At 30.4% G+C, this 17,744-nt stretch overlaps 1 protein-coding gene across 11 annotated transcripts in view; it reads left to right on the forward strand.

The window, feature by feature from the left end:
* LOC120772466 (protein hu-li tai shao) overlaps positions 1–17,744 on the forward strand; it is a 76,479-nt gene that overhangs the window by 42,692 nt on the left and 16,043 nt on the right. For 3 of the 11 annotated variants that reach the window (XM_040101104.1, XM_040101097.1, XM_040101099.1), the window contains exons 4-11: positions 2,944–3,220; positions 3,455–3,929; positions 4,791–5,526; positions 5,592–5,715; positions 9,573–9,683; positions 9,752–10,046; positions 10,120–10,245; positions 11,219–11,290. In XM_040101104.1, coding sequence (XP_039957038.1) covers positions 3,119–3,220; positions 3,455–3,929; positions 4,791–5,526; positions 5,592–5,715; positions 9,573–9,683; positions 9,752–10,046; positions 10,120–10,245; positions 11,219–11,290 — 2,041 coding nt within the window. In that variant the 5' untranslated portion in view covers positions 2,944–3,118. The other 8 variants (XM_040101095.1, XM_040101096.1, XM_040101101.1 and 5 more) reach the window with 7 other exon arrangements.

Genomic DNA, 17,744 nt, shown 5'->3' on the forward strand with positions numbered 1-17,744 from the left:
AGGGTTCCACTGACATTCTACATAAAACTCAAGATGCATATAATGTCCAAATATGCAAGAAAACAATTTCCCGGCGTTTGGTCGAATTTGGTCTTCACGGTAGGACAGCACGCAGGAAACCACTTCTGACTAAAATTCGAAGAAATGACGCGTAGACTTTGCCAACTATTATTGATCTTGAACAACAAATCAATGGCAGTATGTTGTTTGGAGCGATGTAACCTAAATTAATCGCATAGATCCTGATAGTCGAAGGTATGTTCGCCGACCAATCTATCAAGAATTTGATTCTCGCTATGTTTCACGCGTACTGAAGCATGGTGGCGGATCAATCACGGTGTGGGAATTTTTTCTCTGGAATGTTGTAGGTCCGCTCCATACGATTGCTGTAATTTAAAAAAGGAGAAATACGTCGACATTTAAAAAAATGTCATTTTGTCATGAACTAAGGAAGAATTTGCTTGTTATATGGAAATTCCAACAACACAGAAGTTGTTTGTTAAAAATTCCATGAATGTTTTGGAGTGGCCTGAAGAGAACACATCTCTGTTGATGTCAAAAAAGCTGTAGGTACATAAAATATCCCAAATGTGGTTGTTCTTTTTGATGAAATTAGGACGACATGGCAAGCAGCACTAGTAGTGCGCTGTCAAAATCTTATAACGTCAATTCGCAATCGATGAAGCAGTATTAAAGTAAAAGGGTTAAGTAACAAAATACAAACTGAAAGTAAGCAATCTTTTTTAATAACAGTATTATTTTGCTTATAAAATATTTTCGTTTCTAATTAGCTGTCAATTTACTTTAATTACTCAAATCGTTGATTCTACAGTTTTTTTGTTAAAATCTTCAAAAAAAAAAAGGATTTTTTATTTAAATTTTTACTAGTAGAGTTTAAGTTTAACTTAAGTTTTTTAAAATGAGTGAAAAAGCAATAAAAAAAAGTGATTTATTGGAAAATAACATCATTTACTTCAAACTAAGTAACGTTTCTAATTAGCTGTCAACGGCTGTAGATACATACATATATCGTTTTGACCGTACGAACGTCCGCGGCTGTTGTGGTGCGTTCTAAAACTTACAAAATTTCTATTTTTGTGCAGATATTTTCCTAAACATAGCCAATAGGAAATTCAATGTACAACAGCCTGTAGTAAATATTCAAATAAGAAATGGGATGAAAATTCGAAAACTCAATATAAGGAAAATGTTATAATTTCAAATTTTGAGCTTTATTTTATTTGAGCTGAGTGTAAATGTGGCGGGCGAAACAGCTGGCTGCTGTTTGGGGCGTACATATATACGTGATAAGTGCTGTGAGATGTAGAAAAAAATGTTTAGATTTGTTCATGGGTTCCTATTTTATTACAATTCACCAACAGTAGCACTACGACATGTGCACAATTTGAAAGCAAATAAATTAATAAAAAGTGAACTGGATGCTTGAGAAAGCGACATTTTATTGCAGTTGAAGTTGGTTGATGGTGGGTGAAATAGAATGTGAAAATATGGAAAATTTAATAGATGCCTCGCTGTACTACACAATTCACACAGCTTGTGTTTTTACTGAGTAATTTTTTTTTCAATTGTATGCACATATGGCCTTGAAGTTATTATTGGTGAATATCAAAATATACAGAATACGAGCGTGCTTATAATCATGGTTGCAAATTTTTAAATTTAAAAATTTGGATGAAACAGTATTTTTTATTATAACTTTTATGTATAAGCTTTTAATAAAAAATAAGATTATTGCATAAATTTTTTTTATCATAATGTTATTTGGTGTAAAAAATTTTAATTGAGACCTTCGGGATTAAAAGATAAAAAAATCTTCATTCAAATGTTATTAAATTATTTTTTAAATGTATTACTTGCAACCCTGCTTCTAATACAGAAATATTTGATTGAAAAAGAAATCCATGAATGTATGTATGTATATTAAGCACGGCTACAATATTATTAAAAAGTGTTACCAAGTTATTCTGAAATATCCCAACCAAAATAAACGCTATAATAAAATGCAAACTAAGTGAAAAACTCATAAGCACAAATTAAAATTATATTTCATTTAATTTATATGTATATAATTGAGTGCATTTCTGGTTTTATCGTGACTGAATACTTTAACCTATAAGAACATAATCTTGCGTACTTTGACCTAGCTGAAAGATAATCAAAAACAAACAGTTTACACTAGCTTCCACACACCTTGTCAACGATGAGTCAATAAGACCAATTGCAATCTTCTTATGTCGGCTTTTAATTGGGGTCAAATCGCTCTTTTACACTCACAAACTCTCTTTGCATAACCAGTTGCTTGTGCGATGGTGAATAGAGCGCCCAGTGTGCTCTTATTTATGCCGATTACTCTTACAACGCAATGCATTTATCGAAACAGTGATATGAGTGCATAGAGAAAGTGGTCCTGCTGTATAAACTACATTTTGCCGTTATTATAGTTTATACTCGGTCGTGCTTTTGTCGTTATTCTGTTCTCACATCTACCAAGACGTATTTTGTCGCGCTGTTGTGGGCTTTTTAAGGTCACTACCGACGAGGAGGACGACGGCAATGAATGTATCTTTTTACATTGGGCTGATATGCGCTCATCCTTTTTGAAATCACATCCTTTTCATATGCTGTTTGTGCATTTTTCCTCCAGCTTAATACACATTTTCATAGTAGACGTCCTTCAGCATTGCATAGACGTTCAGTCTCCTGCGAAATGCACAGGCAGGTGGTCGGTCGGTTATATCGACATATGTAAGTTAGTGGGCGTTTGCGTTTAGAAGTTTGTTTGATTGAGTGTCGTTTATTGGCTTTACTGCATTTTAATGTATTTGTCTGTCTACGATTGAGTACGTGTATATATGTGTTTTAAGCTTATATTATTTATTTTTACAAATTTCTAACAATATCTCTATATTCTTATCATTGTAGCACATTTTCATTCATTTATGGAGGGAAAATTAAAATAAAATCGGGAACAGTCTAAATTTTTGTGTAACAGACAGCCATTGAAAAATATATACAGAAACGGATATTTAGAATACATATAATATATATAAAGACGTATATATAGCAGCCATAACTAAAAGTAAAAACCGCTACAAATATGACTGAAGTTGAACAGCAGCCACCGCCACAGAATGGCATAGACCTTTCCGCTGCCGAAGAGGATGATAGCAGTAAAGCACGTCCAGCCGATATTGAGCAGGTATGCATATGAAAAACACTTTTTACCGCAAGTGGCCAAGCAGCCAAATTGTAGTGCAGCCCAATGAATGAGTGTCCACAGCTGCATCGATTTTTCACACTGGTTCAATTAGTCTGAGTGAAAGCCACAAATTACTAAACATTTACTACATTTGCGATTCGCACTTCTTCACCAGATTTAATGATTTAAAATTAAAGAGTTTATTTGTATTTAATTAATTAATTTTTTTTATAGGATATGCGCGAAATGGAGCGTCGCAAACGTGTTGAGGCCATTATGGGTTCGAAACTCTTTCGCGAGGAATTGGAACGCATCGTGGATTCGGCACGTGACGGTGGCGGTATACTGCAACAGTTATCGGACATAATGGGCGTACCGACATCGACGCGTGTCGGTAATGTCTTCAAGGCTACCAATTGTATGCTGCCGATTAATGATATACGCGGCGTTGAATCCATGGGTTATGCCAAGGGTGAAAAGATTTTGCGTTGTAAATTGGCTGCCACATTCCGTTTGTTGGATCTGTATGGTTGGACGCAAGGGCTGGGCGCACAAATCACCGCCCGTCTCAAAGTCGACCAGGAGAATTTCTTGGTGAATCCCTATGGAATGATGTATCATGAGATAACGGCGTCATCACTGAACAAGGTTGATATGCAGGGCCAGGTTGTGGAACAAGGCACCACTAATTTCGGAGTGAATAAGAATCGTAAGTGTGTCATTAGACTAATATCTGCATTTAAATATTTGTGGAGATCACATATCTATTTTTTTAATGAAAATGTCACCTAAATTGTAAAGCACAAAAATAAACTAAAAGTTTCACAGAAATATAACGAAAAAATTTATCAAAAAGAGAATAATGCAAAATGTAGACAGTAAAATTAAAACCAAAATAGTAAAATAAGAAAAGTGCATAATAAAAAACCTATTTATTTTAATTTAAAAAAAATGGAATTAAAAACTATTAAAGATGTTAAAACAATTTGTGAAACAAAAAATAAATTAATATAAAAAAATAAATAGTATAATTAATAAAAGGAGATAAACTATAATAATATAAACCACGAAATAATATAAAAACCGCCCTCATTTAATAAAGAAAAAAATATTGAAGGGAAGAGAACATATTTAACAAATAAATAAACAAAATAAAAAAAGTAGATTTTTAACGAAGAAAAAAAAAATTAATTAAAAAAGTGAAGAAAATAAAAATGAGAAATGCAAGTTAAATAGATAAAAATAAACAACATGAATCTATTATTACGTACTAGTTTATTGAATAACATTAAAATGAAGCTAATAAAGTTGAGTTAGTATTTTTGATGTGCTCATAAATTAATTTGTTGTTTTTTAATGGATTTTATATAGTTTTATTATTGAATATAAAATTTTAAGAACTTCACAAATTTTTTTTTTTTTACCGGACATTTTGTTAATGCAAATTCCTAAAAAATATAACTATATTCTCAAAATATTTTCAAAATATTTTTAAAATCCAAGAGTTTTTAAATTCATAATTTGAATTATACATTTTACTAAGAATATACATATATTTTTCCTCCTTTAGACTTTGCCTTGCACTCAGTGGTGCATGCTGCGCGCCCAGATATCCGTTGCGCCATCTATATTGGGTGCACACCCGTCGTTGCTGTCTCTTCGTTGAAGGTTGGTCTACTGCCATTGACCCGTGATGCTTGTGTTTTGGGCGAAGTGACCACACACTCGTACACGGGCACACAAATGGATGCCGATGAACGTGATCGCTTGGTGCGCGCACTCGGTCCCAACTCCAAAGTATTGATACTCAGTAATTATGGTGCATTGTGTTGTGGTGAAACCATCGAGGAGGCATTCTTTGCTGCCAGTCATATTGTGAAAGCCTGTGAAACACAATTACAACTACTGCCAGTCGGCGTGGATAATTTGGTATTGATACCGGAGGAATCACGCAAAGCTATTTATGCTGAAGCGCGCCGCCCACCTGAGGATTTGGAGAAGAAATTCGCTGCCGCTGTGGCAACAGTCGAGGCCAATGCTGCCGAGGCCGCTGCAGCCACTACCGAAGCTGGTGGTGTCGCTGTTGCCGCTAAGTCCACCACAGGTGCTCCTAAGTGGCGCGTCGGTGGTGCTGAATTTGAGGCACTCATGCGTATGTTGGATAACGCTGGTTATCGCACCGGTTACATTTATCGCCATCCGTTGATCAAGTCGGATCCTCCGAAGCCGAAAAATGATGTTGAGCTGCCACCAGCTGTTAGCTCGCTGGGTTATCTACTCGAAGAAGAGGAACTCTTGAAGCAGGGGTAAGTGGAGAAAACATTCGCCCAAATAATTATTATCTTGATGATTTGTTATATTTTTTTTCTAGCATCTGGAAGAAAGGTGACTTACGCAAGGGCGGTGATCGCAGCCGATGGCTTAACTCGCCAAATGTCTACCAGAAGGTTGAGGTCTTGGAAACTGGCACGCCCGATCCCAAAAAGATTACAAAGGTAGAGATTATTACTTTTGAAGATAAATCTGAAGCAAGTCAGAACTAAAATGAAATGAAAATGCTATGAAAACCTTAGATAAAAAACACAAAATCAAAAGCGCCCCACTAACCAACCGTACCAAAACAGAAGAAAGCTAATTATTATAAGAATATTTATGAAATAACGAAACTAATTCTTATACAAAATGTAGGACAAATATTTTTGGGGTTATAAAGTTTGCTAATTAGCTCTTACCAACATTAAATATGAATTATAAATGTAGCTTTAACATAAAAACAAATACTGCTAAAACATTGCTGCCGCCGCTCAATATTTTTTTTATTAGTAAAAGATATATAGGCACTGTTTGTCTTAACCAAATACCTAAACGTGAAGTTATATGTTTACTTTCTCATTTACAAATTTTAAAAATGTTTTAATGCGAACTCAAATTAAACATTTAAAAATTAATTAAAATTGTGCTGATGCTTACAAAACGATTATTACGTGCACATATACTTTAATGTTTATTCTGCTTTTCTGTATTTTTTAAAAGGTGTTTTTATTTTCCATGCAGTATACTTTGAAAAAAAAAAAAAACTGCCATAAAAGTTTTAAGAATATGATTTTTAACTAGTCGAAAAGACTCAATTAATTTGACCAAAAAAATAAATAAAGGACTTTATGAAGCTGTTGCATTGAAAACTTTTTAAGCGCCTTAGTAAAAAATGAAATAAGTATAGTAATTTTATATATTTAACTGTATTGGTTTAGGGAATTATCATTTACTAAGTAGTTTAATATTTTTTTAGTTTCTTTTACTTTTTATTTGATATAGTTGCAATAATGATTTTTTATGCTTATTATTTTATTTTATGACAAGGTTTGGTATTTTCTATTTTTTTATAATTATTTGTTTTTTTTTATTAATATGTTTCTATTTTATTTGATTTTTAACACAACACAACATTCCATTTACAATTTATGCTTAGCTTCAAACTCCTTTAGATTTTCATAGCAAGCATTTTTTAGGTTAGAAAAGCGCTTTAAACTTTAAAAATTACAATCAAATAAATAAAGCTGAAAAATAGTTTTTAAAATAGCACAAATTATTGTGAAATGTGACCGAAAAATATGTGTGCATATTGTAATGATTAAAAAATTAATTGGATTACAATATATTTTTATACATAAAAATATTTCTTATTATATTAAATAATTTTTTGAAGTATTGCCATATTAATATTATTATTAAAATGCAGTCTTTATGCAGTTGTAATTGTGAAAGAATTATTTTTCGGTCCATTCTCGCATCCTAGTGTCAGCTAATAAAAGCTCCTGCCTATCTTATATAACTTTATATGAACAATATAACACAGTTTACGGATAACCATCCATAATAAAACTACTTGATTAATTTTGCAGTAATTCAATGAAATAATTTTAATTTAATGCAAGAAAATTATATAAAATATGAATCACACATTATTAGCTAAGTAAATGCTTTCAAATGTGTTTGTGGTACAGTTAAAGCAAAGCAAGTGAAATACATAATAATATATTAATGAAAATAAACCAATAAAAAAAAAATTAATTTCTTTTTAATTACTATATGCCCAACTAAAATTAAACTAACTTAGAATACCAAATTAACCATTGATACATTGACACAAAGTATATTCTCTTTAACTTCGCTTGAGTTATTAATTACTTGTGAGGACTTTTGCTTCAACTGCGGCTGCTATTAACCATTTATTGACGACGCTTTTTCGCTTTTCTACTGGGATTCGCTGTTGGGCAGCGTAATGCAGTTATATCATCAAATTGATGAGAGCATACATAAACGTTTTTTATTAAGTAAAAATGTAAAAAAAATCAAAAGTAATCACACGTGCAATTGAAGCTGCATCGAAAAGAGCAAAAAATATAGAAAGAGAAAGAAAATGTTAACCCATTAACGCATTGTACTTTAATAATATTTGTAATTTAAATACTTTTAAAAAAATTACATATTTTTGTTTATAATACCAATGAGATTTTGAGTTTTTTAGTCTAAAATACTGTACTAATATATATATATACATGTTAAAATATTATAAAAATACTTGTTAATAATTTTGTGTATGTAATAATGTCGATTGTTGGCACGCAAGAAATGTTTTTTTTAGAAAGCGTTTGGAAATGTGTTTTATTTTTTATTAAAAAATAATAAAAATGAGTATATAATACGAAAATATAAATAACTACATTTAAACACATATGCATAAATTAATCAAAATATATAATATTATATTATACACAAGTCTTGTTGCAATGGAAAGTGTTTCAAAGAAGCCTTTTAAGTTTCTTGTCAAAAGTGGCATATTAAAATTCACCCCTACATTAACAATTTTTTATACGTATTTTCTTGCGTCTTGATAATCGATAGAAAAAAATGGTTTGCATACTTTTTTTTTCTTTTTATCCTTTTTTGCCGTCTTATTAATTACTTTTATATCGTTTTGTTGCACGTTTGCATGATTAACTGCTTATCATTCACATATTAGTTGAATAAACATTTATTATTTAATGCGTTACGTCAAAAAAATGAAGAGCGTGTGCATCATGGTGGTTCTACCGAAGGCACTCTATCACAAATAAAGGGAGCCAACAGTTACAGTTGCATACAAAAACACCTGTAATTTTGAACGGTTGATTCCAGTGTCATGATGATTCAATATTCCAAATTTTTAATTCGCCATATCAATTAGGTTTAATCTTTGTATATAGACGCTTTATCAGTTTCTAATGGGCATTGAGCTATTTTTGTTATATTTCATTTCTCATTTTTTTTAATATTTCTTTGTTTTGTTTATTTTTTACTCTTGATGTACATATGTATATATTATTTCGTATAAATTGCTTTGCTTTGTGAGAGAATGTTTTTAATAACGAAAAAATAACAAAAAATAATCTTAAACCTAAGTATCATGTAACAGCACTAATAAATAAGTTATAATAATAACAATATTCTTATTAATACGAATATTTTTAGAAACGTTACATAAAAATTTTCAATCATGTAAAAATATCATATTTTTATTATATATATATTTATTACTATTTTCTTTGTTATTTTTTATTAAAATGAAAATTTCATTCTGAACTCACTATTATATTTACTTATTTAGTTATGTTTTGTGATTTTATTTAATTATTATTTGATTATTATGTACATATGTATATATATTTCAGTGAAAGAGATATGTACTCACATTAATTATGCTCATAACTACTACATACTATAAATATATAGTTTTTTTACGTATACATATATTTTTAATTGTTTAAGTTATAGAAATTAAACATAAGTTTAAGCACGATACAAGTAAAATTTTTATAACTAACAAATATACAAACATTTACATACATACATATTTACATGTACATTTGAGAGATTCACCCTTTAAATTTAAAAAAACTAGGCAATTTTTGTTCAATATATACTAAGTACTGTGAATCCAGCAATTATAGTTTATGTTTTCCCAAACAACTAAGTCATATAAAGTAAAAGGTGAAATGTAATTAGTTATAGTAAAAAAAATCCGTTAAAAACTTACCAATATTTTCTTTCTCTTTCTACTTTCATTGCATATCTTTTTTCAAACTGCAAATGAACGCCACATTGCGCTGCCTCAAATTCGTATCAAATCTAAAATACTCAAATGACGGCATATTCCCAAATGTAATTTGATTTACCATTTCCGTGTACGCTCTTTGTGCATAATATGAAAAATTCTCGACCACCACTCTAACCAAATCCAAAATGCCTCCGATCCCTATCATCGCCTTTTCTTCGCTATGTTTGTCACCACAAACAATGTTGCCGTTGTTAGTGGGTAGCCGAAGGTTCACCAACACACTCGACACCGGTACGCATCGAAGATCCCTTGCAATTTGTGCCAGCGGGAACAAATCCAAAAGAGTTCAGACGCTTGCAACAACAAGTAAGACATTGCAATTATAAGAGGTAACTACAAGAAATTATACAATTAAAACATTTTTTCTACTCTAGATCAAAGACAATCGTCGGGCTGATAAAATATCCGCCGGTCCACAATCACACATCCTTGAGGGTGTTACATGGGATGAGGCCAATCGTATTAAGGATGCGACCGTTTCATCGGCCGGTGATCATGTTGTGTTAATGGGCGCAGCCTCTAAGGGTATCATACAACGTGGCTATCAACACAATGCAGCTGTTTATAAGGCACCATATGCTAAAAATCCATTCGATAATGTCACCGATGATGAGTTGAACGAATACAAACGCACGGTGGAGCGTAAGAAGAAGAGCATTCATGGTGAATGTAAGTGCATCTCTGAGAAAATGATTCTGGCTTTCCGTATACTATAAATATTTCTTGTTTCATCTCTGCATAGATACCGATACTGATTTCTCCGAATCAGAGCCACTGAGTTCGATGCCAATCTCAGCACCACCACAGACGAAACAAATAACAATCGCAACTGCCGCAGTTAGTCAATCAGAGCCAGAAGACGTTTCAGGTGAGTTCAAAGAAGTGCAATAAAGAGAATATTGGAAATGTTAAAAATGAAAAAAAAAGAGAGAAAATAATGGTCAGGCCATTGTTGGGCTAGTTGTACTACGCTGTTAGTTATTAACATGCCAATAGCGATGCGTTTAACAGAAATTTAGGAAAAAACTTTTACTGTACAAATGAATGAAGAATTTGCGGATTAACGATAATCCGGTGTAAGTATTCGGATGGAAGAAGCATTACTTCAGCAGTGTTCTCTAACACTTTTATGTTGTTTTTAGTGCTAAAGGCACAATAACAGGCAGGTTCACAGAATGGTCAGCTCTATCTGTTAACTGACCCAAGGCTGCTAACCAGACATTGAGAAAACGTTCTCACGACAGTTGGGTTTACGTAACCGGAAAGGACCCAGATTTTTATCCGGCCAAGAACTGTCAACTCGACAGAATTCTGCTGTTACAACAACAAAACGGCCTTAAGAGTGTTTCGTTAGCCTCTAAATCATATTAAAATTGTAGTATATCACTATATTAGGTAGGTCTTGAAATAAATATTAGTTTCAATTTTAACATTTGAATGTTAGTAAGGAAAAAATAATCGAATTTATCTATTTCATGCATAAGACTTGTTAGTAAAGTACCTATATTCCGTAGCAGTTTCCGAGTATCGTATTCGCACGATTCGAAAATAACATTTTCAAAGTTTCAAATATAAATTGTTTCAAATGACTGACCTAAATGCCGCGACGCTTTAGCTTATTGCCCGGTGGAAAAAATAAGTTGACCTTTTCTACCATTGAATAATATTTTTTGGGCTATAGTGTACTTAAGTTTTAGTTTATTTTTTTTTTCATTCTGGACTGATATAACCGCTTGAAATTTAATTAATTTAGACATAGTATAGTAAAAGTGATCATTTAAAACACTGACTATTTAAAAGTATAACAAAATAATACAAACAATTTCATTACTTATTTCTAGAACACCAAGTGATGAGAATAGAAACCCAACAAGCGCCAATTCCAAGCCAAGCCGAAGTAGTATTGAGCGATGGTAAGTCCAATCAAACAATTTTTCCATTTTTATTTACAAACCTGCATAAGTTTCGTTCGTAAACACTGAAAAAACAGAGAAATATTGTTATATTTTCAAAATTTTAATATGCTGCGCGTGAAGCAATTTTCCTTCGTCATCATTAAACTTATTTAATAGCGTTTTGTTATTGTCTGAAAATTTGCTTTATATTCTATTTACATAATATACCTGTGTATGTTCAGATTTTTCTTATATTCCTTGTTTGTTTCTTTCGTTAAACATATGATTGTTGATATAAAAATATATACATATATATTGATTTGTTCAAGTACTTTAGTAGTTATATATTGCTTATAATTGTATTGTTTTGTTTTATATAGTCAATAATTGCATTTTTAAGTTTGTCTTTCCAAATGTTGAATTTCTTAAACTATTTTTCTATTTAGTTTTTATCCGCATTGCGCCAGCTGTTTGTTTAAATACAAACAATTCTTTACACTCAATGTATGCCTAATATTTCTGCTTAGAAATTTTGATTATGCTAATTAAAGGCTGAAATGGTGTGAGGCAGCCAGAAAAAATGCAAACAAAATAAAACTTTTTTATTCGCTGGCTACTTTAAAATTTCATATTATATATTTATTATTATTACTTTTATGTATTGTTATATCTTTATTTTATGTATGTAGTTGCCACTTACCAAAATTAAGTTTTTAAGTATTATTTTTAGCTATTTTTTTGTATCATTTCACTTTTTAATTTATTTTTACAATTTTACTTTCTCTTTCCCTTCTTTAATACCAACAAAAAACCAAAATATTTTATACCACTTTGTGCTACAACGTAAAACACAAATTAAACTCATTTAATTTTATAATACTTGTTTTTAACTTTTGTTAACACACATAATAATTTATTAGTTGTTAGAAAGAAAATATTACCCGTACTCGATAGCGTATCCGTCACATTTCTGTAGTGCGCAAGTAAATATTACTGCAACAACTATTTAACAAATTATTACATTTATAACTGACTATCTATCTCCTTTAAACGCTAATAACTTACTTAACTTAACTAAACTTATAAAATCTTACATTCCTTATTTTCATAAATTACAAACAAAACTATTTTAAACTCATGTTTCAATTCGTTTGCAAACAGGCCCAACATGTTGTACGGCGTGTATTAAGTGATTTATTATTTTCTACTACTACTACTACTACCACTTCTGCTACTATTTCTACTACTTCTCTTCTACTACTACTACTACTTCTGCTACTATTTAACAACCAAACAACTTTATGCATACTTCGTACTTCAGCCCCTGCTGCTATTGCGATACACACTCTCTTGTTCTCTATCTACTTCCTATCAATACTGACACTTTTCATACAGAACTTTCATTTCTATCTAAATTTATTTTTCAAAATTTTTACCCGACATTTCTATTGGCACAAGATTTTGGTTAGTTTTGTGTGCAGCTGCAGTTGTTTCCTTCGTAAACAAAATAACCGCTATGACAAAATTTTTGTATAAATGTTAACTGTCTTGATTTTTATTTTGGTGTAAAAGTTTTTTTAAGAAATCATTTTTCTGAATTTTTTTGTTCAAAATCCGTTTTTAACGTGATGTTTAAAAAAGTAATATCAATTTAATTCGTAAAATATTGTTTAATATTTTCATAACCAATTTTTTCTCGTTTTATTTTCGCTCTTAATAAGCTTGTAAAACATTTTTAGAATTATTAAATTTTCCGTTTCAAAATTTTCTCATATGTTATACGAATGAATTAGAATTTTTGAAAATTCGTTTAACTACATAAATCAAAATTTTTATCTTCCTCTTCTATTTCCCTTGCCTGTTATATTTTGTAGCCAGCTTCAAGAAAAAGTGAATTGGTAAAATAAAAATTACTCTAAAATAAAAAAAAAATCGGTAAAACATAAAATTTTTTATTTTGTGTAAAAAAAATAATTCCGGAAACTACAATAAAACTTTTAAAATGCAAAAATTTTGTAATTATTTAATTAAAATGGTGAATTTTTTTTTTATCGTAAGCCAGTAAAATTTAATTTTTTCCCCCAATAAAATTTAAAAAATGAGCAAAAGGAGAAGCTGCCCATCTGCATAAGTGTAAATTTCGCGCAGTAGTCCGTTAGTCTAATGAAGTCTGTCGAATTAGTCTAGTCGAAAGTGTTATTTAATTCTTAGCTAGTCAATTAGTTTTCCATTGGTAAATCAATCACGTGCGCACAGTCTGTAAAATGCGTGAGAGTTAAGTCAGTGCGTCAAGCAAAATCGACGAGATGCAGCTCCAAGTCCAGTTATTGAACCCCATAGTCAACTACTACCGCTTTGCGTATGATTGTGTTTATGGCGCTGCTATATTTTATCGCTAGCTTTATATAACTATCATCATCAACAACCACAACAACAACACCAACATCGATAACGCGTTTATAGGACCACAATCTACTACTATCGCTACTGTAATGTTTTGTATTAGTTTTTTCTACTACTAAATATTAGTACAATAATTACCTAATATTTTCCGGCACAACGCAAAAAAAAAACTAAAAAAATACTACCTACACAATACAGCTCAACAACAAATATACGTTTGAATTTTTAACTGACAGATATGTCGAAACTTAAACCACTGTACAGGCGAACCCCGCTGAGGTGAGTGCAAACTCGAAGATGAAACCAAAAAAAATATTAAGTTACCTTTCCACATTCGCTTAGTGAGTTTGGTAGGCGTTTAGTTCACTGTCGCAATGCAAATAAGCAACATTTTCAGTTAAAAAGTGTGAAAGGTTTTGGCTTTGCAATGCATTAGAGGAGCAGTAGAGCTCAAAAAAATTAGAATCAACATTATTATCACAATTGGTTAATGCCTATATGAAGCAAATGAAACGAAAAATAATAGTTACCAATAAATTTTGTAATGATTCTGTTAATTACGTAAATAAACAATACAATTTAACGTTTGAATTAACTTTGTTTTACGTTTACGAAACTACAATTGACTTAGAAATGCATACAATATTGTTAAAAAAACAATTTCAAAGGGAAAAATTGATTTTTCCTACTTTTACTAACTATATATTACTCCATTGTCCACACTTGAAACTGAAAATTATGCCTTTTTTCATCATATGCCATAAATAGTGCCATTTACAAATGTCTCATATGCATATAAATATATATACCCCTTTTCGAAGTTTTCTTAACCTCAAATCACACATTTTTTCATTTTGTATACATAAGGATTATACTTATCACGCAACATACACAATAATTGGTCTAAATTTTTGCAGTTACACGCATACACATAATTCAACATGCTCACATTGCGAATTGTATATTGCAAAAAAAAAATTAATAATAATTAAAACAATTTCTAACTTGGTTGCATCTACTGGCAGTAAACCAAACTGCTGGAAACGATAATAATTACAAATTTAATTTCCACTTTTGTCATAACACATTTTGTTTTTTTTTTCTAACCAAACTTTATTTTCGAAAATTGTTTAGTGTGCTCGTTATTTGTTGTTTTCCTAGCTGTTTAAAGTTTTTTCTTGTTTTTTCTTTACTAATGAAAATGCGTGTTAGTGCATATATTATAGATTATATTTTTAATTACCTATTGTGGGAAACTCAAGCTTTTTCTAATTGAAAAAAAAATTATATTTTTTTGTGGCTGACTCTTTTTGTACCACTGCTTCAAAAATTGCATTCAATTTGTTCGTTTTAATAATACTTGCTATGTATGATGGGATTTTGACATTTTCTTTAAATACATATTTTTTTAATTTTTTTTAACTCAATATTTTTTAACCAACCAACTTTTTATTAGCAACCCTCCTGCTCTTGTATCTATAATTAATAGTTTTAGGATTTAACATGCCTTCTCTCCAATCAACCCTTCCGCCACTTTTAAGCGTCGTTGGGTTATACGATTTTACTTTGTTTTTAGATGACTTTTTAGTTGTTATTTTGTTTGTTGTATTTGTAAGCATTTTTTTGTTATTATTTAAATTTAGTTTAGTCGGCGCTGCAGCTGTTAGTTAACTTAGGCGCACATACACCACTTCTTCGACGCATCTCGACATTTCTTTTAAACTGTTTGTACATTTTTATTATAATAAATTGTACAAATTAAAAAAAAATGCAACTTGAACAGCACAAATAGCAATAGCATGCAAAACATGCTTTTTTGTGCTCTTTAGTGTATGGAAAAAAGTATGCATTATTATCGCAAATAGTAAACATTTAACGTAAACACATATCTGTATGCTAACTACGCACATTTTTATAAAAATAAAAAATTAACGTTTTTAAATTTATTAACGAATATAAGCACACAAAAAAATCACTTACCTACATATTTTCTTTGTTATTAAAAAAACCTTAAAGTTATCACTAATTTTTTATTTTTATTTTCTATTTTTTTATATACAAAATTATCTTATATTCGAAAAAAAAACTTTTTTAAATTACTTGCATATGTATGTATATTCTTTTAGCAACTCTTAGTTTCTTAAATGGCGAACGTTCTCATACGGCTGTGAATCGCAAACCGCCTACGGGCCGAGGTAATAAATATTTCTGTGCGTTTTTTTTTAACCAAAACCGAGCAACACAAAACGCTCGTACCTACTTTTTGTTGTAAAACATCATAACCCCTTGACAAATATATATCAAATATAGTATGTGTAGGTGCATATAATGTGCAATAATAAATATTAATATAAAATCGTCAAGTCATCAATTTTAGCACCAACCTAACCTCTGCGTTTGTAAATATAAGTCACTTGGGTGAAGTGAAGCGCTCCAAACATTAAAACGAATTTGCATTTAATGGTGTTGAATTAATCCTTAACCTGCGTTCATAAAAATTATACGTATTTGAAACCAAACATTTATGGTTAACTTTTGGTGTGCCGCAATTCCAATTCACTTTTGAACATACATACTGTACAATACTACATACATACATTTACCTTCTCTTACAAAGCACCTGATATTATTATTAAATACTATGTATACTATCTCCCTAACCACTACTGCAACTAAACTCGACTCTTCCTCAATTTACACTATATATTTCATTAATATACTCTGCAGACTATTTAATTCTAAAAATTGTAACTTTTAATAAAATTTGTGCTGTAGTATTATAAAGTGCTGTAATGTCAGAAATATACATATACATATGTATGTATATCCTTATCCAATTAAATTGTTGAATTTGACAAGCATGTTTCTTAGCTGGTGAAGTGTAGCGCTGTTCTAATTGACCTAACCTTAGTAAATATTATATATAAATATAACTTTTCTACTACTATACGTAAGAACCAATTCTATATTTTTAACAGCCTCGGTATTTTAGATAGTTTAAAGATTAATTTAAAGATTTCCTAAAATTGATTTATTGTTAAAATCTTTAGAAAAATAACTCTTTTAGCTAAAAATATAGTTTGAATACTTGAATGTGAGCCATGGTAATAACGGTGTATTGAACGAAAAATCCAGTTTAACTTTAAATTTAAATTTGCATAAAAAATTACTTAAAAATGGTTATTCTTTAAATAGAAATTACATTTTAGATAATAATAAAAATGATGGTAATCCTGTTTTAGTAAGCAATAAAACTGTTGGAGCTGTTATGAAGATAAGTTTTTTACACTGGATGGTATTTTTTTAGATCAAATTACATATTTTAAAGACAGTATTGCGATGTATTTAATGTATAGCATTTGACGAAGCATATTTTGGCAAAAGTTATCATTTATACCTTCAACAACAAATAATATTTTTTGACTTAACTTTCATATCTTTAGAGTCTTAGTTCTCTCGTACAACTTCACTTTATGGGTATACGAAATTATTTTGGTGATTTTTTATGTTTTCGTCGGTTACAACCTATTTAAATAGTCCACTGCCTTCGTCCTATGTGCTTATTTCGCCTCGTTTAAACTTAGCAAACCACATTTCAATGGTTTATTTCCCTGGTGCAGAGTCCAAATAATGTTGATCAATCTATTTTTCCCATCAAGAAGCAATACTTTATCAACATACGAAATTCCTTTTGATTAATTTTTCTAAATGAACACAAGTTGCTTTAACCGAAATGCTATATCTCATAAAGTAATAGACCGAGAGCGGTCAAATTTGTACATGTATCTTTTAAAGATAGAGGCTGACTAAAATTCATATATCTAGATCAGCTTACGAACTTTTCAGCCCACCTGTTGCATAAGATTCATGTTAAAACAAATAATATTTTTTGAGAACTAATTTTTTCAGGTTTCTTGTATCAATTACTTTTTATTTTCTTCTAAAAAACATATTATTTAAATATGTATTAACAAAAGAATAACAATAAAATTTATTATAAGCCAAAATAATTGTCCTTAAAAAATCTTAAACTACATACATACATAAGTATGTACTACGATATCACAGT

This window comes from Bactrocera tryoni, chromosome 3, assembly GCF_016617805.1.
Source record: "Bactrocera tryoni isolate S06 chromosome 3, CSIRO_BtryS06_freeze2, whole genome shotgun sequence".
NCBI lineage: Eukaryota > Metazoa > Arthropoda > Insecta > Diptera > Tephritidae > Bactrocera > Bactrocera tryoni.